General features: G+C 45.6%; 1 protein-coding gene across 1 annotated transcript in view; it reads left to right on the plus strand.

Annotated features, from left to right (window-relative positions):
• Nucleotides 1-23,220, plus strand: part of ATP6V1C2 (ATPase H+ transporting V1 subunit C2) — a 39,413-nt gene extending 16,193 nt beyond the window's left edge. The window contains exons 3-12 of the mRNA XM_083174798.1: nucleotides 3,081-3,166; nucleotides 7,885-7,979; nucleotides 10,686-10,777; nucleotides 12,121-12,219; nucleotides 14,188-14,256; nucleotides 16,084-16,176; nucleotides 17,193-17,286; nucleotides 18,650-18,747; nucleotides 21,041-21,170; nucleotides 22,800-23,220. Of these exons, the coding sequence (XP_083030924.1) occupies nucleotides 3,081-3,166; nucleotides 7,885-7,979; nucleotides 10,686-10,777; nucleotides 12,121-12,219; nucleotides 14,188-14,256; nucleotides 16,084-16,176; nucleotides 17,193-17,286; nucleotides 18,650-18,747; nucleotides 21,041-21,170; nucleotides 22,800-22,898 (955 nt within the window). The 3' untranslated portion in view covers nucleotides 22,899-23,220. The remainder of the gene's footprint in view (nucleotides 1-3,080; nucleotides 3,167-7,884; nucleotides 7,980-10,685; nucleotides 10,778-12,120; nucleotides 12,220-14,187; nucleotides 14,257-16,083; nucleotides 16,177-17,192; nucleotides 17,287-18,649; nucleotides 18,748-21,040; nucleotides 21,171-22,799) is intronic.

Consider the following 23,220-nt stretch of genomic DNA (forward strand, 5'->3'; position numbering starts at 1 on the left):
GTGCAAACTGCTCCTATTGGCCAGTTAAACTCCTCCAATTGGTTAATGGTAACTCCTCCTATTGTCCTGTGCAAACCCCTCCTATTGGCCTGTGCAAAGTTCCCCTTCTCATACTGCTCCTATTGGCCCATACAAAATTCTTACTTTACAAATGCCACCACCTTGCACCACATATCCATGAAAGGCTGGCAACAGAAATGTTTTGGCCCTGTGTGCTTCAATGCTTCGTTTGGTGTCACCAACTCAATATGAGTAACTGGACAGGTAACCAGGCCCAAGGTGGTCCAGGTAAGTTCCCGTGCAGGCAGGTGGGTGGCCGCTGCCTTTATAAAATACTTGCTAAGCACACTCGATGCAAAAGCTTTGAAAGCTAGTCCGCTAGCTTGTGATTGCCTCTGTGTTTCTGTATGTGTGATTGCCTCTGTGTTTCTGTATGTGTGAAAGAGAAAGAGACGTAGTTTCCCTCGAAGCCAGAAGATGGCAGTGTTTACATTACACATGGACACTATATATATATATATATATATATATATATATATATATATTTATATTTATTTATTTATATCATCATAGACTTCAGCAACCCCCCCCCCCAAAAAAAAAAAGTTGCTAATTTTGTTCCTCTATGCAATAATAAATAAAATAGACGCATTAGCATCCCCATGTTGCAAAATGATTTGTTCCCATAGGCGAATCTAGGGGGTGGTCCGGGGTGCACAGAATTTTGTAGCTGAGGAAAGGGGCTTTCCAACGAGCCCAACCCCGTGTCTCTAGCCCCCTGGGAACCGGAGATACAGCCAGGCAAAGCTGGAACGTTTCCCTATAGAATAACATGGGACCCACTAATTCCGACCCCCACCCAGTTCAATGGCTGCCAGTTCCCCCTTCGGCATCACTGAAGCTCGAGGTTGATCTCAGTCGAACCCAAATCGCTGGGCCTTCAATCTGATACCAGGCTGGATCCAAATGGGTTAATTGGTTCCAGGGATATTGAGGTTAAACCGTTTTTTTTTTTTTTCATTTCTTAAATGTAATTTCATGCCTATTTATTTATGTTTTTTGAGGGCAGATTTCTCTGAAACCAAACAGCCCAGTTTCACGGGACCAAAATCATTCAAAGCCAACTCCAAAGTTCTTCAATATGATACTGGTCTCATGTAAATGGGTCAGTTGGTTCCGAAGATATAGCTGGTTGGTTAAAGGGGGGTAGGAAGAGGGGAGTGGTTGTCTCTCCCCCTCATACCAGAAAATGCAGGGACTAGGCTGGTGTATAAGGGGTCAGCCTGGGAATGTCCCTGCATGATCCTGGGACCATATTCCCGGGAAAATCCCTGCATTTTCTATTGTGAAAGGGGTATTGTTTCAAACAGCCATGACCTGCAGTGCTCTGAATACAGCCGGGCAGCCCCCTGCTCTCTGCCCAGCTGTCAGTGACTGTCACCCCTGCAGTTTCCGCTCCAATTCTTCTCCACGCTTTCACCTCAGCCCGCCTCCGCTTTAATCATGTGCGGCATCATGTGTAATGGGTACTATGGTGTGCGGCATCATGTGTAATGGGTACTATGGTGTGCGGCATCATGTGTAATGGGTACTATGGTGTGCGGCATCATGTGTAATGGGTACTATGGTGCCATCAAGCAATAACCCCCTAGCAATGAGCTATATGTAATGGGCATTACGGTTTGTTATATAGTATGTAATGGGCATCATGATGTGTGGCACAATGTGTAATGGGCATTATGGTGTGTGGCCTTATGTGTAATTAAATTACGGCGTGTGGCTTTATGTGTAATGGGTATTACGGAGTTTGCTAAAATGTGTAATGGGCATTACTGTGTATGGTCTAAAGTGTAATACCACACCCCTTTTTGTGATGCCATGCCTCCTTCCCATGAGGCCACGCCCCTTTTGCCGCGCGGCTAGGCCGCGCAAAGGTTCCCCTACTATTATGTCTACATCTGGGACCACCCATTACCATAATTCTAAATTCGCCTATGTTTGTTCCAGGCACAATCATGCACAGGAGCCAACACAGTTGTGCCACTCTGTGGCCTCCCCCCACTTTGAAGTACTCTCTGCTCCCCCTCCCCTTCAGGACATATACTGCTTACCTGCACAAGCTATGTCTCAGAGCAAGGGGTGGAGGAGGTAGTCTGTGACCCAGCAGAGGGGGAAGTCCCAGAGCCGCACCACTAGTACCACTTTTACACCAAAACTGTGACCCGGCAGTTGTTCCCGTTTACACCGGCGTCCCCCGGCATTATGCTGGGTGAGCGATGCCGGTGTAGTCGGGCCCTGAGCCGGCGCTTGGAGATGACATCATCTTGGACATCATCTCCAACCACCAGGAAACCTGCCGACCGACACACCCGCACTGCTGCCTGACATCCCCTCAAGGCCAACCGACACGCTGGGGGCAAGCCCAGCACCCAGGTAAGCTGCTGGGCTGCCCCCAGCCTCCGTGCGCACCCAGCCTCCGTCCATGAGGTGAATGGATGCCGCACACACGCATCCATTCACCTCCTCCCAGCCTCCGATGCTCTGCATAGTACCGCAGACAGCAGTGGAGACTGTTTGCAGCCCCTGCCCAACCTCCGGACTGACCTCAGGGCGCTGCGGTCCAGAGGTTGGGTCTACCTGATTGGAGGAAATGGGTCCCTGGGTCGGATGACCCGGGTTACCCATTTAGACGGCCCCTGACTCCGGGGAAGCCCCGTGTCCGACCCTGTACATTTGCCGGGTCGGATACCGGGTAACAGGACCCGGGTTTTTTTTTTTTTTTACCCCTTTTACACCAAGCCCCGGCCCGGACTGGAGAGGCAATAAGCTGGGTCGCGGCTCTGGTTTAAAACAGGTATATGTGGGCTCCTGCTAATGCCTATGGTTCCAGTAGCATTCGCTCCTTTTTCTGATTTGCCCCTAACTCTGAATTGGGCCCATTGTGAACCAGTATTCATAAGAATGTAGCACATTCATGGAAAGTAGCATGTGCAATAAATTATTCTGATACTTTTTCTGATTAATAAATATTCTGATTATTTCATGTAGTCACCTTCCGGCACTTTTCCTTCCTCCTACAGTGTCATTAAGAAGATTGCTCAGTATATTGGGGAAGTCATGAATGATTCTGCTGAGAAAGCCCAGGAGAACTTACTGGCCAACGGAGGTAGGTCCTTCAAGGTCCAAATATTGTTGCAGGTCCAAATATTGTTACTTCACAATCTCATTGTGTGTATGCTAATGGATACAGATACAAATGGATTCAGGCAGCATACCGAGTCAACCAGAATGAGGGCCTAAACCCTGGTCACCCATAATACACAGGGTGAGCCGGGTTTAACCCTGCTTATAACCCGAATTGTTGGGTTGGTCGACCCGGGTTATTTGTTTTGGTGCTTTCGCACTGCACCAGGGTTGTTGTCACAATGTGAAAGGGTATAAGCCTTGGATAGAGATAGAATAGACAGAGCTATAGTATCGGCCAAACAGCACATAACTGCCATTTTTCAAAACAACCTGTGACGTGGCAGTTAGGAGCTGATTTGGTTGGAATTTTATCTCTGTTGACCTTTTTCTCGATCCAAGGCTTATAAATAGACTCCTTTGGTTTCTGGAGAGTTATTTTATTACTCTTGGTACATATTTCAGGGATAAACCAGGGTTGCCTACCAAAAAAATCGGGTCCCCCTCCTGGCCCCCCCCAGAAAGGTGGGTAACCCTCACGGTTTCTGGTGGACCCCCGCCCCCCCCCCCCCCCCCCCCATCGCGGGTTCCTCCGCCTGACCACGCTGTTTAAATAACCTGATCTGCAGTGCCGATCTCCGATGAGGGGGTAGGACTAAAGTGTCATAATCGCGTTATTTTAGCCCTGCCTCTCTGTGGAGATCGGCAAATCGGGTCATTTTCCTTCATGGCTCCGGGGCTCCTGCTGAAAATCTTCTCTCCGGGCTTCTCCCGAAGCGGAGATTATAAAAATACAGCAACCCTGGGATAGACTCATTCTCCACAGCTACAGTTTTTTATGGGGGGAGGGGGTAATAGTAGGGGTGTAGTTGTGAGGAGGTAACCGGAAGCCTTCAGGCAACCCTGGTGTCTTGGGCTGGAATGAATAAATAGGCCCAAAACTGTGTTATGTGTGTTCCTGGCTCATTTAAGGCCAGATGTATCAAGCTTCAAAAAGTGATAAAATGGAGATTGATTAAACAGCCAGCCAATCAGCTCCTACATGTCATGTTACAGGCTGGGTATGAAAAAAGACAGGTAGAAGCTGATTGGCTGGTTGTTTATCACTCTCCACTTTAACCCTTTTTGAAGCTTGATACATCTGGCCTTTAGTGTAAGCCATGCTCCAGTCTCACAGCTGGTCTTCTTCCAGGGAAACAGAAGAAAGTGAAACGCGTTCACAGTATGTAAATTGTGTTTGTGTGCTGTGTGTTTTCTTTCAGCATGGATTTCCCAGGTCCGGGCTGCATGAGAGGTTGTCGCTCTAGTTATAGGGGTACAGTGATCAGGTTACGATGGATGTGTGACATTATGGCCACGTAGTCTGGTCACGATATCCGTATGACTCAGATAACGTCCCCGCTCTGTGTTATACATTCTTGTTTCTTCTATTACAGGTACACATGAAATGTAACATGATATTGCCAAATAAATTGACTTATGAAATGTATGTGGTTCCCTTCTGTATAATAGTGAGCTGGCCCTAGGCGTAGGCTATATAGGCAAATGCCTAGGGTGCCACTGCCCCAGAGGGGTACCCAGCAAAGAAGAAGAAAAAGTAGCGCGAATACACCAATGAGTTACTTAAAATAAATGAAGAATTTAATGGTAAACACGTTAAAATCAAATTTGAAACACCTCTGAAGAATAATTGCATGGGATCCGTTCCTAGATATAATGCCAGAATTACAGATCCACAAGCAACCCCAATGTAACAGTCTGTCAATATGCGGAAAGATATAGTTACCACAGTTCAACCACTTGGAGATTTATTCCACTCCGGAATGCATACAGTGTTCTCCATATTGGTGGTGATTAAGAGCAGAGTCCGACTGGTTGGAGCAATAAAGTAGTTGGCAATGTTCCTATAAGTGGGCGGCTGGTCCAGATCCAGATGGAGTGCAATGAGGTGTCCAAAGTCTCCAAAGTCTCACGTAATGACGCGTTTCACTGTAGCTAAGCACAGCTTTATCAAAGGTGTAAACATGAGTCTCTGGTAAGGGCTTATATACCTCCAGTTCAGTGGCAAAATCAGCACACCCGTGTGTACATACAGTAGGAGCCCATCTCATCTATCTTCCTTAGGCCATGGCTCACCATGGCTGGCCATGGCTATCCTATTGTTCTCAGCTGCAATACAATACATAGAACAATACAGTAGGGGATTAGCAGAGTAATCCAATTACTCACTTATTCTTATTATAGGGATAGATGACAGTGGCTACATCTGTAATACAAAACGTATACAAAATAGGGAGAGAATGAATCTAGAAGGCAGAATTCATATACAAGAATAAAAATAATGTCAATTTATCCCTTTATCAATTTATTTAATCACTTTATTAATAAAAACATTATAGTTCAACCATGTAGTGAACTATCGATAATCCAGGTACTTCCTGGTTAGTAGTCATAGTTATAGGGGGGGGGGGGGGATCTTAGAATGCACACCCAAGATACATGAGGTGCTATCATGCTGGGACTTGTAGTTCTGCAAAGAAAAATACATGGTGCAGATGCACACTCCATATTATTAATCAATAATAGAGGTTCTTGGTATATTAATTGGCCAAGAAATATTTGCCCACCAACCAGCTTCACGGTGGCCTCATTTCTGGTGGGTCCCTAATACTAAGTTTGAATCTGGGGGGCGGAACCCCGAAACACATTGTTTCCCTTAGCACACTGAATGATATCAGTAAACAGATTTAAATACTACTTGATAATAGAATTCACAGATCTTGGTTACATCATCATGTATATGAGAAATGTCCCATGGCAACCAATCAACACAGAAGTAACATCTATAATTTGCATAATATAAAATTATACAGAGCAGCTGAAGAGATAAAGTGGAACCAGCCAATCATATCTCAACTGTCATTTTTCAAACACAGCTGATTGGCTGGTGCGTTATCTCCTTCTACTTTATCTCCACTTTATCTCTTCACCAGGTTTAATACATCTGTGGGCGTACACCTGAAATGTGGGGGCATGGCCTGGTAGCAAAGGGGCGACCCCATTTTGTACATCCCCATTTAAAACATTTTTACACATATGAGCACTGGCAAACAACCCCCCCCCCCCCCCCCCCCCACCCATTTCCCGTTCTCTGCTACCCCCATCTCCAATATGTTCATTGTGCCCTGAGCTGTCTCTTACCTCCTCCCCTCGAGACAGGGCCTGGGCTGGGTGTGCTGCGCAGCTAGCTGGAGTCTGGACGTAGGGTGGTGCTGTGGGCGGGCGGGTGCGCAGCAGCAGCAGCTCCCATGTGGATATTATATTATGGCCATGTACAGTGCTTCTGCGCATGTACAGAAGCTACTGTTTGAGCCCGAGAAAGGAACAGCACTGCGCCATCAGAGAGAGGTCTGATCACGGAATGGGCAGCAGCAATGTTATTGAGGGACATAAAGGAGGACACTTTTCTAGGGAGGACAGAACTTACAAAAGAAGGAATGTTCTCCCTAAAGGACAGTTGGTCACCTTGACATTATGGCATGTAGATATGACAGTACACAAACAATACATCTAGACTTCACTCCTCATAAAGAATGAAATAATGCTAAGACAACCTGTCACTGCCCTTGGCAACTAACTTACACAGCATGCTTGGAGTTGTGGTTCAGCAGGAGAATGACAGGTTAGCTACTAATCATGCCACTATTAGAGCAATGGAAACAGGGAACAGTTGGTGCCCTTTGCAAGAGGTGTCAGTTTCATGGCTCCTAATACCTGAGATGGAAAAGTAATAGTTAGGGTCAGCTATCAGTGAGAGGAGACAACCCTGTGCAGTGTGCACATCTCGTATCATGCACCGCCCCACACCGGCAGGCCACATTAACTCCTTCCTGTCCTGTTTCCTCCTCACATTCAGCCAAACCATTAATACAAAGCGCTCAGGTTTCTTCCACAGGCAGCAAACATCGTACCTCTGGCAACTGGGGAGCAAACTTAGGGGTAGATTTATTAAGCTCGGTGAAGTGATAAAGTGTCTGGTTTTATCACCGGCCAATCAGCTGCTACCTGTCATTTTTCAAACCAAGCCTGTAACTTTACAGTTAGGAGCTGATTGGCCGGTGATAAAAACCAGACACTTTATCACTTCACCGAGCTTAATAAATTTACCCCTTAGGGTCCAAATCAGATCTGTTTGGAGCCCAATTAAGGCCCAATTCAGATCCTCCGAACATCGATAAACCATGCATGCGCAGGGTAAGCTATGCGCGTCCGCAGGGTCCGCTAGCGTACGGACTGTGCCAAGGCTTCCGTTCTCTGGCTGGGTGACTGACAGGCAGGGGGCGTTCCCAGGTCGACCCTCTGCGTTTCATAGGTGTTAAAACGGTACAACGCCCATAGAAACACTGGGCGGGCCCCAGCGAACGCAGACATACCCCGGCCAGTCTGGGGCAGGGGCATGATGTTGGTGCCCGTGCAGCCGACACGCGCCCAGCACAGTAGGAATAGTCCTTTGATGGTAAGTAACCATTGAACATTTCTCCTCTGTGCCGCATGCGGACGGATGTCAGTCTGTTAACACGACAGTTGTATTTTATTTGATTGTATTTGATCCTGTCTGACAGAGCTGTTTCCTGCTGCTCATATAATGCATCGCTATGTCTTGCCTTTTGCACAACTGATCTTTGTTTTTGCTTTTTGCAGTTGATCTTATCAGTTATTTATCCCGTTTTGAGTGGGACATGGCTAAGTACCCGGTGAAACAATCTCTGAACAACATAACAGATTCTCTGACCAAGGTGAGGGCAAGGCGATTGTTCATTATTACATCAGTTACATCACAGTGCACACAGGTGTCCCGTGTAATAAGCAGCTGGTTCCGGGTGAGAGATCTACAATGTCTACACAGACTATCAATAGGTCTATCCCAAAAGTTTGACATGCAGTAGGTCGGCGGGGTCAAAATGTTGACATTCATTCACAGGGTAGTGTACGGGGGCAAAATCATTCAACGGTCGCAGTCTGGGCGGAATTAGACTTGCGGTGTCTGGGTCTGAGATCCAGCCGCCCGACCCTAGCAGGCAGCTGCCCGTCTGTGTTTGCATGGGGATGCCCAGCCTTTTCCTGGGCGCACCCAGCGTTTTTTTTGTGGGTAAGCCCAGGAAACATAAGGCATTTGCAATGACCCTTGGCCGCCTCCATCACCCCCTCCCCATGTGAGTGCCACATCAACTGTGCAAGTCACCGCACAGGAGCGAAATCGAAATGCGAATATGCGCATGCACAGGACAGAAACATCGGGGCCCGGTGCGAACACACCAGGGACCGAATCAACGTGCATCAGGCCCTCGGTTTGTTCAAACGTAAAAAATAAGTGTGTCTTTAAGGGGATCCGATACGTAATGCCAGCGGTCGGAATCCCGGCAGTCGGAATCCCGACACTGGAATCCTGACCGCCGAAATCCCGACATGGGGGGGACGTGGATTGCTACGCTCGGCACGCTATTTTATTCTCCCTCTATGGGTGTCGTGGAGGGAGAAAGTTTCGGGATTTCGGCGGTCGGGATTCCAGTGTCGGGATTCTGAACGCCGGGATCCCGACCGCCGGCAAATTGACCGCATCCCCTTTAAGGCTCACAATCTCATGAATCACAACTATGGTTTTGTAAAGTCAGTTATATTCTGCAGATGTTTATTGCTACAACTTATCTTCAATCCTGGAGGCCAAGTGCATATCTTTGTGTACTACAGTATTTCAGGCTTTCTGGAAAAGGGTAGTTATTTTGCTTATTGAGAATTTGGGCAATGCTGCCACCTACTGTTGTAAATGTATAATGTATATGTAAAGCTAAGAAAATCTAATAACCAAATGAGAAGGCTCTGTAAAGCAGAAACTACAACAAGCAGACCAGAGTGTAGTAAATTCTGAGACGACTGCCCGACTGCTTACTGTGAACTAAGGTGCAGGGGAGCGCAGAAATTCTCCCCTCTCCCAACACCTAAAGCAGACCTATTATGCAGAGAGCCAAGGGAATGTGTCAAAATAGGAGTGAAAATTGGCAAGCATTTTTATTCATCATAATGACCTGTAATGTTACCTTATATAGGAAATATAGGGGGTTATTCTTGTTGATTTGCAAGGCTGGGAATTCTTGCGAATGGTGGCCCGGCCGCCACCTATTGGCAAGGACGAATCCCTTGCAGGGCCTGCGAATGGATGTTACACATAATAACATTACCAAACCGTCTAATTGCAATGTGCAGTCATTAGCACATACCACACAAGAGAAAATGCCATCAGGGCCATCTCTACCTATGAGTCTAATTGACAGTTGCCCAATGGTCCCTCAATTGTATGGGCCTGGAGCTGATTTCACCCGCCTCCTCCACTCCTCCCTGAGCTTGCATCGGTCCGCCTTCCCTCCCTCCAACTCTGGAATCGCCAGCCACCATTACTCAGTGGCAGTGCCCGAATTCATCATACCACAGTGACCCTTTAAGAGGTTGCTCCCGAGCTCCGTTACTCCTCCTCTGTGCCATATCCAATGTGGTTCCACCTGTGGCCAATAACCCACCAATAAGGACCCAACTGCTAGAACGCACAACTGTGTTCGATAGTGCCCAACACCCTTCCCTAACATCACAGCCGCTACTAGCACCTTCCCTCCACCGCTGGAGGATGGTTATGGACCCTCTACATTGCTTTGCCCACAGGCCTGCACTAGTGTTATTCAGCCATGGAGTTACTGTGTGCATAGGTCCCATGAGACCTAACTAAATTATTCCCTCAAGGAGAATGAGGATAAACTGAGCCAAGCTCCTGATCTGAGCCACTCAGAAGCCTCAGTTGTTCATTACAGTGATTGGACAGAAGCCGCTGTTCACCATTACAGTGATTGGGCAGAAGCTGCAGTTGACCATTACAGTGATTGGACAGAAGCTGTTGTTGACCATTACAGTGATTGGGCAGAAGCCGCTGTTCACCATTACAGTGATTGGGCAGAAGCTGCAGTTGACCATTACAGTGATTGGACAGAAGCCGTTGTTGACCATTACAGTGATTGGGCAGAAGCCGCTGTTGACCATTACAGTGATTGGGCAGAAGCTGCAGTAGACCATTACAGTTATTGGACAGAAGCCGTTGTTGACCATTACAGTGATTGGGCAGAAGCCGCTGTTGACCATTACAGTGATTGGGCAGAAGCTGCAGTTGAACATTACAGTGATTGGACAGAAGCTGCAGTTGACCATTACAGTGATTGGACAGAAGCCACAGTTGACCCTTACAGTGATTGGACAGAAGCCACAGTTGATCCTTACAGTGATTGGGCACAATTATATCAACTTGAAGGATAAATATATTTGAAAATAATAATAATATTGTTTGGAAAACATCTTATTGGTTTATTAAGGAATAACTCCACTCAAAGCTTAATGTAATGTGATGCCTTAAATTGGGACTAACGACAAGACTGATTATACTTAATTATTTATTTTTATTATAGCAAATGACACAAATAGAAACAGACCTAAAGTCAAGGGCTCTTACATACAACAACATCAAAAGCAATCTTCACAGCCTGGAGAGGAAAACGGTGTACGTATAGATGTTTATGCTTTGCATGCGCTTGAGTGTATTGTTACTGTCCACAAACTTAAGAGTAGTCCAATAGACATAGGGTTTGCAACTTTGCATAGCTATATTAATGTATTTAATATTTTTATCTATCTATCTATCTATCTATCTATCTATCTATCTATCTATCTATTAATTTAGCAAATAGGAACCTCATTGCATCAGTAATTTCTGGCCTACTAGACAATTGGGACTATTTATTAAAAAAAAAAAAGTAGGAAAGCTGTTACATTGGGGTGGATTAATTAACCGGCGATCAGGGGAATTTGTACTTTCCCTGCTGTTGACTCTGGGCTGCGCTGGAGATCTTGTGTGAGTAAGATCCCGCACATGCCCAGTCCAGCCAGCCGGGGGTGAAGGAGACAGCGTGTCAGTGTTAGGGAGGGGGGAGTTTGCGCTCCCCTGTTTTGGCAGGCAAGATGTTAATACATGTTGTCGGTCTCCCCGAAGCAGGCTGAGCGCCGCTATACTAAATCTACCCTATTGTCCCTTACCAACCCATAGGATTAACATAGAAATGTAGAAATGTAGAATTTGATGGCAGATAGGAATCATTTGGCCCATCTAGTCTCGTCTGCCTCTTTATATCTCTCAGTCTAGCCTGCCTATTCTAGATATCATTGTGGTACTATGGGTATTATCCATAGGACCAATCAGATGATCTGCTTGGTCCTATGGATAACACTACAGTTGCTGTGCACTAATATTCATACATATATCTCACTATGTGTTATGGGCCCCATACATCAGCAATCACAATTTATGGATTTCCAGATACAGGGATTTTTTGGCCAGATAAATGGATTTTACAATCTATCTGACTTTGCCCACACATTACAGATTTATTTCAGTGATCGGCAGATTTTTCCATCTAAAGATTGCATCTTCATATCTGGAAATTGCCCAATCGATTGTCATTTCAGCTGTTCATAATGTAAATAGATGAAGAAGATGAATTGGGAATGCCCACACATATAAAAAAGATCTGCAGATAATACCAGATTAATAAACATGTTTAAAAACCTGATTAAGCAATCGATTGGCGTTTTTGATTGGGATTGCCAAAAGGGGAGCCCACACATCTAAAATTAATTGTGGCAATCATCTCCATATCTGAAAATTGTCACAATTAATTGCTGATGTATGGGGCCCTTTAGGTTACAAGCTGCCAGTATACAGTCACCTACTCACTTCTATATAAAACCCTTGGAGTAGTTTCCAATTGGCCTCTTTAATTAATGAATGCAAATGTTCTCATGCAAGAAGCCCCATCCTCACTGATTCCTTCCTCCATTATTCCACAGGGGAAACCTCCTCACCAGGACCTTGGCTGACATTGTAAATAAAGAAGACTTTGTTCTGAACTCAGAATATCTCATCACACTATTAGTGGTCGTTCCAAAGTAAGATGGGTCCAATGTTCTGCTGCTGTAACTGATTGTGTTGTTGGCTGTGGAGAGCCTTTAGTTATACTGTAGACTATGGGGGCTATTTACAAAGCAAAATGACAGGAAAATAACTATGGGCTAAATATAGTACCGTAGCCTCCGAATTGCCGGAGGTTCGGGACTTTGTGCACGTCTGCGTGGTTTTTTTTTTTAAAGCAGCAACCATTTACAAGGCAAAGGGACGACATACATTGAGTTGACACCTGAAATAGGTTGACATGGCCAAGGTTGACAGGGTTGGAAGGTTGACACAAGCATTATGTCAATAATGGGAAGGTTGACAGTCAAAAAATCGACATGAGTTTTTCACTTTTTTATTTGCGCCGACAGGCGGTATTTCATATTTTCCTATGTCATACCCTACCATCCGCTACGGCATGGTGGGAGAATATAATAGGGTGCCGAACGTAGTCAGGCACTGTGCCCGAAGCATGGCGAGCGTAGCGGAAAACGTAAAAAACTCATGTCGACCTTTTTGACTATCTATCTTCCCATTGTCGACCTAATGCTTGTGTCAACTTTAGCCACGTCGACCTATTTTAGGTGTCGACCTTCAGTGGTCGACCTTCATTGAGTCGGCCCTATGACCAGCGGCGTAGCTAAGTTTTGGGCGCCCCCCGCCGCCCATTCAAACCCCCCCCTCAATCCCCCGCAGCCTTACCTTTTGCGCTGGTCCCGGCGGCTCCGATCTTCTGCTGAGGACCACCACAAAATGGCCGCCACCATACAGTAGACAGTTTCAGAGAACTGTGTTCTATATGGGGGAGGCCATTTTGTGGTGGTCCTCAGCAGAAGAACGGAGCCGCCGGGACCAGCGAAATAGTTAAGCCTGCGGGAGATTGGGGGGAGGTGTAACTATAGCACCGCAGCCCCTGGCGCCCCCATATGCACAGCGCCCCCCCGCGGTGGCTGCGGTGCTATAGTTACGCCAGTGCCTATGACCCAGGCAATAGAATCGCCATCCGCCAGCTGACAGAAGGGGCCAAATGCGCACAAGAAACTCACGTGCCCCGTTCTGACTGAGCCCGCCACCGCCCTCCACCGATCCCCCGCCGCTGCCCGCACCCCTCCTAACCCCACTATCCGCCGCCAAGTGAAGGGGACGAGCGTGCATGTGAGAATCTGGCGATTCCCTGGGCTGGCTGAGAGGCGCTACATCTGTAGTTTGGTTTTACCTTGTAAATGGCTGATAAATGTACACTACTGCTGGAGCAGGTGCTGCAGAGTAACCAACTGCCATTATGACCCCTCTCAGCAGCCCATATCCGTCCCAGTCAACACGCATATGGAAGGGACTTGACAGTCACTTTTATGTGTGTGTACATTCCACATCTTTTGATGGTTGGCGACCATCGGAAGATGTGGGAGGTTACCCGCAGCATAGGAATGGATGTTTATACTAGACATCCAATTGCAACCTGTGCGGGCGAACCAGCGTTGTGAGGGGGGGGGATCATTTGCAGGGTGGGGTTTGGGGGAATCGCAAGCCTTGCTATTCAACCAGAATAACCCCCAAGTGCCTATCAGTGTGGCGTTTGTACGCTCTGAAGGTGTTCCAATTTTGGTTTCCTCTGTGTGCTCCATTTTCCAAAACTAACTGTTAATAAAATATGACAATATGACGAGGTCACACACCTTATGTACAAATTGGACTTTTCTAAGTGGAGTATTTTATGGGTAGATAAAGTGGAGAGAGATAATGTACCAATCAGCCTCCATCAGTTTACAGGCTGTATTTCAAAAATAATAGTTAGAAGCTGGGTTGTAGGTACTTTATCTCTCTCCACTATATTTGATTCTAAAGTTTGATACATCTCCCCACTTATAATATGTTAAGCCCTGGACATTCCAGCGATAGACTAAACTGCAAGAGTCAGACTATTATCTATGTGTCCTAAGCATGGATTGTACTTTGCTTTGCAGGACAAGCTATGCTGCGTGGCAAAAAACCTACGAGTCCCTGTCTGACATGGTTGTACCTCGCTCAACCAAGTAAGTCCTTACAATCTGCACTTACTTCAATTAACCAGGAGACTTGGAGGCAGGATGTACCTGACCCATACTTGCCTACTTTTGAAAACTAGTTTAGTTTTGTATAGTTGGTAGTAGAATTTTGCACAGCGCCCCATTGAGGGTGTGTGTCATGCTCCACTTAAAGGGCATGTCTAGTTCCATATATGGGGCCTTATTTTGGATCATTCTTTCTGACAAAATCCTTCTTAGATGGACAAAACCATGTGCACTGCAGGGGGGCAGATGTAACATGTGCAGAGTGAATTAGATTTGGGTGAGTAATTTTGTTTCTGTGCAGGGAAAATACTGACTGCTTTATTTTTACACTGCAATATAGATCTCACTTTGAAGTAAAACCCCACCCAAATCTAATTCTCTCTGCACAAGTAACATCTACCCCACCTGCAGTGCACATGGTTTTGCCCATCTAAGAAGGATTTTGTCAGAAAGAATGAACCAAAATAAGGGCCTTGGAGAGATTGTGAACGTGGCACCTAGAATCATGGGTGTGTACTGCTACATCTGAGAGGAATATTTTTAAATGACTTATATCCAAATGTAGATGACCTCAAAGCAGTTAGTAAGAGTTAATATACTTGGTAAGGTGCTGGGAAATGGCGCTGATGCTTCAATGTAAATGTTTCTACAGTATCTCTCATTCCTCCCCCCCCCCCCCCCAAAAAAAAAAAAATAATGTAACAGTGTAATGTGGGCTAGGTGACATGAGGGAGATTGATAGACTAATGAGGGAGAGAGGGAGATTGCTGCTATTTCAGGGAGTCTCCTGCAGAATGCAGGAGGGGAGGCAACTATGACCTGACCAAAGAGCAGTGGTGGACTTCTCAATAGGCATGCCCTGGGGCAGCACTTGCTGGAAGGTGGCACACCAAGCTGACGAGGCCAGGCGATTCTTTTTTTTTTTTTTTTTTGTTATTGGTACCCTTTTAAAAAAATAAATAAAAAAAACTCATTTAATTTGCAACTGACGGGAGTGGGACAAAGAGAGAGCAAATTCTGGTTGGGAGGTGGTAGTAGGGTTAGGTTGGGAGGCGGTAGTAGGGTTAGGTTGGGAGGCGGTAGTAGGGTTAAGGTCTGTACCCACATGTGGAGGATTCTGATATCGATTTGGTATCAGGAGCCACCGGGACCTGGGGCGGCGCGGGGGTGGGGTCGAGCAGCATGGTTATCCTTTTGGGAGAGCACAGAGGGGGGGGGGGGGGGGTGTTAGTCGAGCAGCATGGCCCTCCTATTGGGATGGCACGGGGGTGTGTGGGGGGGAGGGGTGTTTGTTGAGAAGCATAGCCCTCGTTTTGATCTAGCAGAGAAAGACTTGCCCCAATCTATTTCTGCTTTTGATCCCGATGCCGCGGGATGGTGTGTGTGTGTGTGTGTGTGTCCAAAGACTCCACCCCTGAGTAGGATGTGTCCCCATTACGCCCAGTTGGTGAAGTCTCCCAATCAAGATGTTTGCGTGATGGGGGCTTAATTGTGGAGCACGAATCATAATCATATACAGTACATACAGTATTAAAGATATTGTAATTAAAATAAGGTTCCGCTATTTTAATTACTCTGTCGGTTGGGTTCCCTTAGTCATTTGAAAAATATGAACAGTGGCTGCTGCTCTGAATCTCATCAATAGTTATTCTTTAAGCTGCAAGAGATCGCACTTGTGCTGTATCTAAATAGGGACAATGGTTATTGAAGGGCTGCTGTGACAGGCTGGATGCAGGAGGGGTGATTCTGGGTCAGCGGGGATTGGCAAGTCTCGCCCTGTTGTTCATTGTCCTGTCTCTTTTTTTGGAGGTTGGTTGCGGAAGATGCAGAAGGAGGTTTGTTTACAGTCACCCTATTCCGAAAAGTCATTGACGAATTCAAAGCAAAAGCTCGAGAAAACAAGTGAGATGTGTACTTGTTATTATTACTATCTTCCGTCCATGGGGACAGCCAGCATCATGCTTACATTTAAGGAATCGGGAAATAATGGGGCACAGGAGAGAGGGCGATCTGTGGGTGACAAATCAAATTAATACATAGTCATATAATTGGATGACGCCAGGTACAAATCAACTGGTCCGTCTGGTTTGTGCATCATAGGAGTGTTGTTGGCATGTAGACAGACGTCGGTGCTGGTTGGCGGTGTGCTGGCGGATACGGGATGCCTATCTCAGGTGGATCATTTGCACCGGGCATGGGGTGGGCAAGGTTCTAACAATAATGATTGCAGCTGCAAATGGAATTAGAGTGGGCGGAGCCAGGCATATGCAGGAAGAGGGACTGATATTAGCATAAGGTGGTAATCAGGCCACTGCGGCTGGCCTCCTACACATAATCAGGCCTTGTGTTATAACCCCTGGAACGTAGAATAGGGGGAGCGGCCGGCACAGGGGTTAAACGGCAAGGGTCGCTTGTTTAAGGCGATCCCCACCGTTTAACCCCCTTGCCGGACGCATTGAATAAGGCCCATAGTGTCACTGGGACTTGTAGTTAGCTTAAAAGCTATATCTTATTTACACCCGAATTATGCTGCGGTAGTCATCCCATAGAAGCTGTGATTTTGGCTAGAACCAGCCATCCTTCACAGCCCAGCACACTGTTATGGCATACATATGGATGACTGGCAGTGGGCGCTGTCAGTCAGAATACTGCTGCCCACCCCAAACGAGTAAACTAAACGACTCACATTTCACCTGCATACTTATGTTTGGGATTCCGGCGTCAGCATCTGTACCGCATAATGACGCTGATCTCCTGTTGGCAGTTGGGATGCCGGTGTCGGTATTGTGACTGCCAGCATATCACTTTTCTATGTAAGATATGACTTTACTGCAATACTGATTATTTATATTTGTGTAATACTACTATAAGGAATAATAATAATATTTAATAAAACCCTTGCACTTTCCTGATTCTAGGTTCATTGTACGGGAGTTTTTGTTTAATGAGAAAGAGCTTCAGTCGGAGAAAAATGAGATCATTAAGCTGGAGGCAGATAAGAAGCAGCAGTATGTAAGTCTCAGGTGAACCCCTCTGTATTGCCCAGCGGATGGAGATTAAGTACCAGCCAATTAGCAGTTACAGGCTGTGTTTGAAAATTCAGTTAGGAGCTGGTTGGCTGGTACTTTATCTCCATCCAATCAGACAGGAGGGTCACATTAGAGAGAGAGAACCAATGTATGATGGGCGCTGGTTTCTTGTTTGCTTCAATAGTAGCTCATAAAAAATAGAAACATAGACATACATGAATTAGAAATGTATGTATATGGGATCCATATAAAAATGGTTAGCCCAAATAAACAAGATTTTCTCAAACGGATATCATACCCGCACTCACACGGAGTAATGGGTGTACAAGCACATCAAGGTATCCTTAAATTTCATATACACATCTTTATAAGTATCGGAGTGGAAAAAGGTGAATTCGTACCGTACTCACATGTACGATCACTTTTCTAATCGTATAAAGGTATCTTTCTGAATCCCACAAGTGTTGCTAGGCGGTTATAGCGGAATTCCTCCAACCGTCCCCAAACATCAAAAAAAAAGAAAGAAAACTTTCTCTCTTATTTCAAAGATTTTATTTCAGATAAAACATAAAAGGTGTGCAGGGTGCAGCCTGTACCCAAAGGTGTTAGAAGAACAAAAAGGAATCGTACCTGAGTTGGCAGAGTATGGCCATTCACTGCCAGTCAGGTGCTTCCAGGGTTGCAGGTGAAATCACTGCACAGCTCCTCTCCACCAACGCGTTTCGACAGGTCAAGAGCCTTGAGAAAGACAGTTCACCTGTCAGCTGGCCCAGAGTACATCCACCATCTGTCTAAACTTTGGTCCTCTACACACAATAAAAGTATGCCAAACTCAACCTAGGCAGATGGGTCACCTATTGTGGTGACACCCAGTGCATACTCTGGCTGTCGAAAAAGGGGGCGTGATACAATTGAAAGGGGGAATGAGCAGGCACTAAACATCCCAGCATGCATTTCCACAGTCTTAGCATTCTCTAATTCCAAAACTGCAGCAAGGCATGCTGGGACTTATAGTTTTACAACAGCTGGAGAGCCACAGGTTGGCCAGGTCTCTGGGCTTGTCCAGCACCCAGCCACCGGTGACACTGAACCTAGGGGGTGTGGTAAGACTGGTCGGCGCTTGGGATCTCTACTTAGGAGTTTCTAGGTAGAAGTAATTAACCTTTAGATTGTTTGTTGTTGTGGAGCTACACAACAATACATACTATATCAAGATGGCAGCTATACTGCATGCTGGGAGATGTAGTTCCTCAGCAGCTAGAAAGCCACATGTTGTCACAGCCTGCAGCACCTATGTCCTCTTCACATTTGTCTTGTAACCTATTGTCGGCCATCTTGTATTACAGGGGCCTCTCCTGCGCTGGCTGAAGGTAAACTTCAGTGAAGCTTTCATTGCTTGGATCCACATTAAAGCTTTGCGAGTATTTGTGGAGTCCGTCCTGAGGTGAGAAATATACTGTATAGTCAGCATGTAAGGTACATTTATTGCTTGCCTGAAAATGACAAGCACAAAGACATTGGGCGGTATTCAATGAGGCTGATTCGCCAGGTTTTTATGGCGATTTTGTGCTGTAAGGCGAATTTCTGCCTAAAACGGTGAATCACCTTATTCAATGACCAGATGGCGAATACTTTTCAAGGTTTTTTTCGCCATGATTCACCGAGTAGCAATCGCTATCTTTTTATGGTGAAGTGGAAGGTGAACTTTTAAAATAAAGTGTTTTGTTTTTTACAATTGGTGTAAAAAAATCAGGAATTTTATTCTGAGGAGGGGCATGCTATTTTTATTCATGTGCTGTAAGCACATGAATATATATTTAATTTAAAAAAAAGATATATATATATTATTTTTTTTACACAGCAGGGGGCCGGAGCCGAGCCGCTCATTAGATATTCATATATTCACTTCACCCGATCACTACATATTCATGATCGGGTGTAGTGAATATACCCGGTCCCCTGCTGGCACCCCCGGGGGGCAGCCTGTGCTGCCTGGCTCCCGGGGAGCCCACCTCCCCCCCCACAAACGTTCTGGGGCAGGCAGGGAGACTTCCATCTCCCTGCCTGCCACCGTCCTCAGGCTCCCTGCAGCGTTCGCCGCAGGAGCTCATATTCGCCGGTCAGGGGCAGCGAGCCCCTGACTCGTTGAATACCGGAGCCGGCGAGGCTCCGGAACGCGGCGACCAGTGGCGAATGTGCAGCGAATCCTAAACAGGATTCGCTGCACGTCGCCGGTATTCACATTGAATACCGCCCATTGAGAATCATGGGCTAAGGCAGTGATTCCCAGACTTGTATTCAAAGACCCTCAACAGTGCATGTTTTCCATGTCTCCTCACCGAGGGGTAAATGTATGAAGCTTGGAGAAGTAGTATCTATCCCCATAAAGAATGGTATATGCACCAGCCAATCATCTCCTAACTGTTAATTTACATATTGGAGCTGATTGGCTGGTGCAATATGATGTTCCACATAACATTCTTTATGGGAATAGATACCACTTCTCCAAGCTTCATACATTTATTACACATTCTTTTCAAATGTGTCGGTGAATAATGACTACACCTGTGCACCTGCTGGGTGACTTGGAAAAAACATGAACTGTTGGTGGTCCTGAGGAATGAGTTTGAGAATCACTCCCCTAAGGGAATGAGATGCCTTGGTGTGGGTAAAACCCTTAAATGAGGATTTGAAGTGGCCACACATTGTTGCCCCCATAATTAATTTATTAGATACTGCCGCCTTAAAATGATGCAAATGACATTGCCCCTTTAATATAATCACATATTAATTGCCCCTATAATACTAATTGTTTTGCTCACTTAATCATTAAATAATGACCACATAATTTATAAGTGTATCTATGGGAAACGCACCCTAAGGAAGGCCGTTGGCGGTGTGAATGACCGTAGCCTAAACTCGTGGTGTAGTTTAGCCTATTACCACTAGAAGGCGCTATAGGGCCATTAAGTGTCACTCAAGGTCATGGTTAAGGTGAGCTAATAGTAAGGGCTCTTAGTTACGGTTTATGTACAATTATGTCTTTTTTTTGGAACTTGAGGTGACTCATGCATAGGGATGGCCATCGGCCTTCAATGATTCCTAATCATCAATGGCTTATGGCCGAGGTGAAATGCTTTTGCCATCAATGGGAAAAGACATATGGTTTCCCTATATCGATGACACAGCATAACCAATTTTTTTTTATTTAAAAAAACAAGGTTCTAGGAAACAGAGCATAGCTCCACCCTGACACCCACAAAGCCCTGTCTACAGGTTCTGTTGGGCCCACCTGCTAGTCCGTTGAAGAGTAGGGATGACCATCAGTTGGTGAAATCATTGATGGTCATCCATTGTATAGTTGGTAACTAGTTGGTAATAGCCACTTGCCATATCGTCAGAGTGCATGCCCAGCGCTACTGGTCACCGGGTACACAGCTAGCCAGATACAAGGGCTGTGTGGCAGTATTGGTGTTGTTGTCGTCGTCGTCCCCCCGTCCCCCCCCCCCCAGCACGTGGCGTGAACGAGCCATCTCACCGTTTGAAACCACTTTTATGATAAATTTGGTGGTTTGTATTGGGAGACACACTCCATTGGCATAGTAATCTACAGAGCGATCGTAGAAGCTGTTGGCAGATGTACTTATGGTTTAGATTGAATCAAGACTGTCATTTAAGGCCCTTTTCTTCCAACATTGTTGAGTTTTGTAATTCCTTATCATTCCTGTCTGCCTCAGGTATGGATTGCCGGTGAACTTCCACGCAGTCATTTTACAGCCCAATAAGAAATCGATGAAACGATTACGAGATGTGTTAAATGCCATTTTCAGACACCTGGATGAGGCGGCAGCTGCAAATATGAAGGATGTAAGTACAGCGCTGGAGATCAGCGAGAGGGTGCGAATGGTACGGTGGATAAATGGGAATCTCTAAATACATTGCTTCAGTCCTGACAACGAAATTTACCATCGCAGCTGAGATGTGGTAAAACGGTACTTCTGCTTCACGTAAACTAAGATTTGGTGGTGCAGTTATGGAAAACTTATATAGAGAAGTGATAATAACAGACATGATTGGAGCGGGCGTGAAATATAATAGGGTGTGGTTTTTTTCAGACCACTAAAAAAATAAATAAAAAAAAAATTCAATAAATTACACCATATCGCACATGTCACATGGTAATCATACATGTAATAGGGTGCAGATTTGTGGTCAGAAATCACTTGCAATTTCTGGCGATGTTTTAGTAACGGGAAGTTCCACTGTGTAGCCTGGGTGATACTTGATTGGGTGTTGTCCCCACTCCCCTAGGGACCCCGTGGTGATGTTTCGGCTGGGGGGGGGGGGGGGGTAAATAAAAATTGTCCTCCAGCTGTGGCATTACACTGTTGGCGCCTGGCGCTGGTTCTAAATAAGGGGGCCCCTATGTTTTTGTTTGGAACCAGGACTGGTCCATGAGCTCAGTGCTGGTTTCTTAAATACAGGGGATCCCCACCGTTTTTTTACTTGTATTTGGGGGACCAGGACTGGCACCCACAGTTTTTTACACATTTGTTTTAGGACAGAACCATGCACAGATTTCACTGATCAGCAACGTGCATGCCATAAGCAGGTCTATTTTTCTGCCAATTTTTGATAATTATCACATTGTTCTATAACATTTGCGATTGAGGTTTTCAATGAGAAAACATCTGGATTAGATTTTTGAAATGTGATATTTGGATCACTGAAAAACGTGAGATTTTACCACAAATCACACACTATTACATGTGCGATTATAGGTAACTTGTGATTTGGGCCATTTTTGGGGGGGGGGGGGGGGGGGGGGGGGGGGGGTGCACATGGGTTTGTCCATCTAAAAAGGATCTTGTCAGAAAGAGTGAACTAGAATAAGGCCCTAAGTGAGAATAATAGTTGTCTGTACAACAAGGTGGACAAGTCCATCCTTGATTATGTAATATGCCCATTCACCTTTGCAGTCACAGTGTAACCACAGGTCATACAACCAAGCAAGCTTGTACCTACTGATTTAGGTAAAGTATTTAAGTAACATGTACAGTTATAGTGCCTTATATAATATTTGGCGATAGCTAGGTGGCGTGGTTGGGATAAGGGACGGTGGGGGGAGGGTAGTGTACCTACCCCTGAATAGATGTAGTTTTTAGAATTGGAAAGTGTGTCAGATGGGGCTACAATTATGCAGTTCTATGTAGCATCAATAAGCCACGCAGGCCGACCGCTTCAGATGGGATGTGAGTGACAGAAGCAGAATGTAGACATCTCCAAAACATCCAAATTCATAGAATGCCAACATTTCCATCAGGCTAGAGTTCGGAAAACTGATAGATACTTAAAACAATATCAAAATTCTAATTCTATCCCTGTCGCCTTGAATGTCAACACCTTCAATGATGACATTCTCACGCTGATGTGATAAATTTATTAAAAACAGAGACATTTTAACCTAACACTGATCATGGTAACTTGTTCCCATAGATTGGAATGGATATTCCCGGCTTGCAGCTGAACACCCAAGACTACTACCCCTATGTCTGCTTCAACATTGAACTGACCAGTTTAGACTTTGATTCTTAGGGCTGGACCCCCTAAATATATATTCCTATAAGCTGTAAAAGACGTAACATGGAATAGCGCATTCCCTAGGGACCATCACATGTACAGATGTGGCTACCTGGAGAGACACCGGATCTCGTGATGCCCGGAATAGTAATCAATATCTATGAGGAAAAACTGCAAGGAGGAAGCCATAAAGCCGTGTGTTAGAACCACAGTGGTTGTCCAAACAGTTTGTGTAAAGCGATGATGTCACTGAGCTGTATTTATTTGTAAATTATATCATGGGTACATTTCCTTACGCCTGATGTACAATTTCTACCTACAAAGAAAATAAAGAAAA

This window comes from Crinia signifera, chromosome 3 (genome assembly GCF_055691185.1).
Source record: "Crinia signifera chromosome 3, ASM5569118v1, whole genome shotgun sequence".
NCBI lineage: Eukaryota > Metazoa > Chordata > Amphibia > Anura > Myobatrachidae > Crinia > Crinia signifera.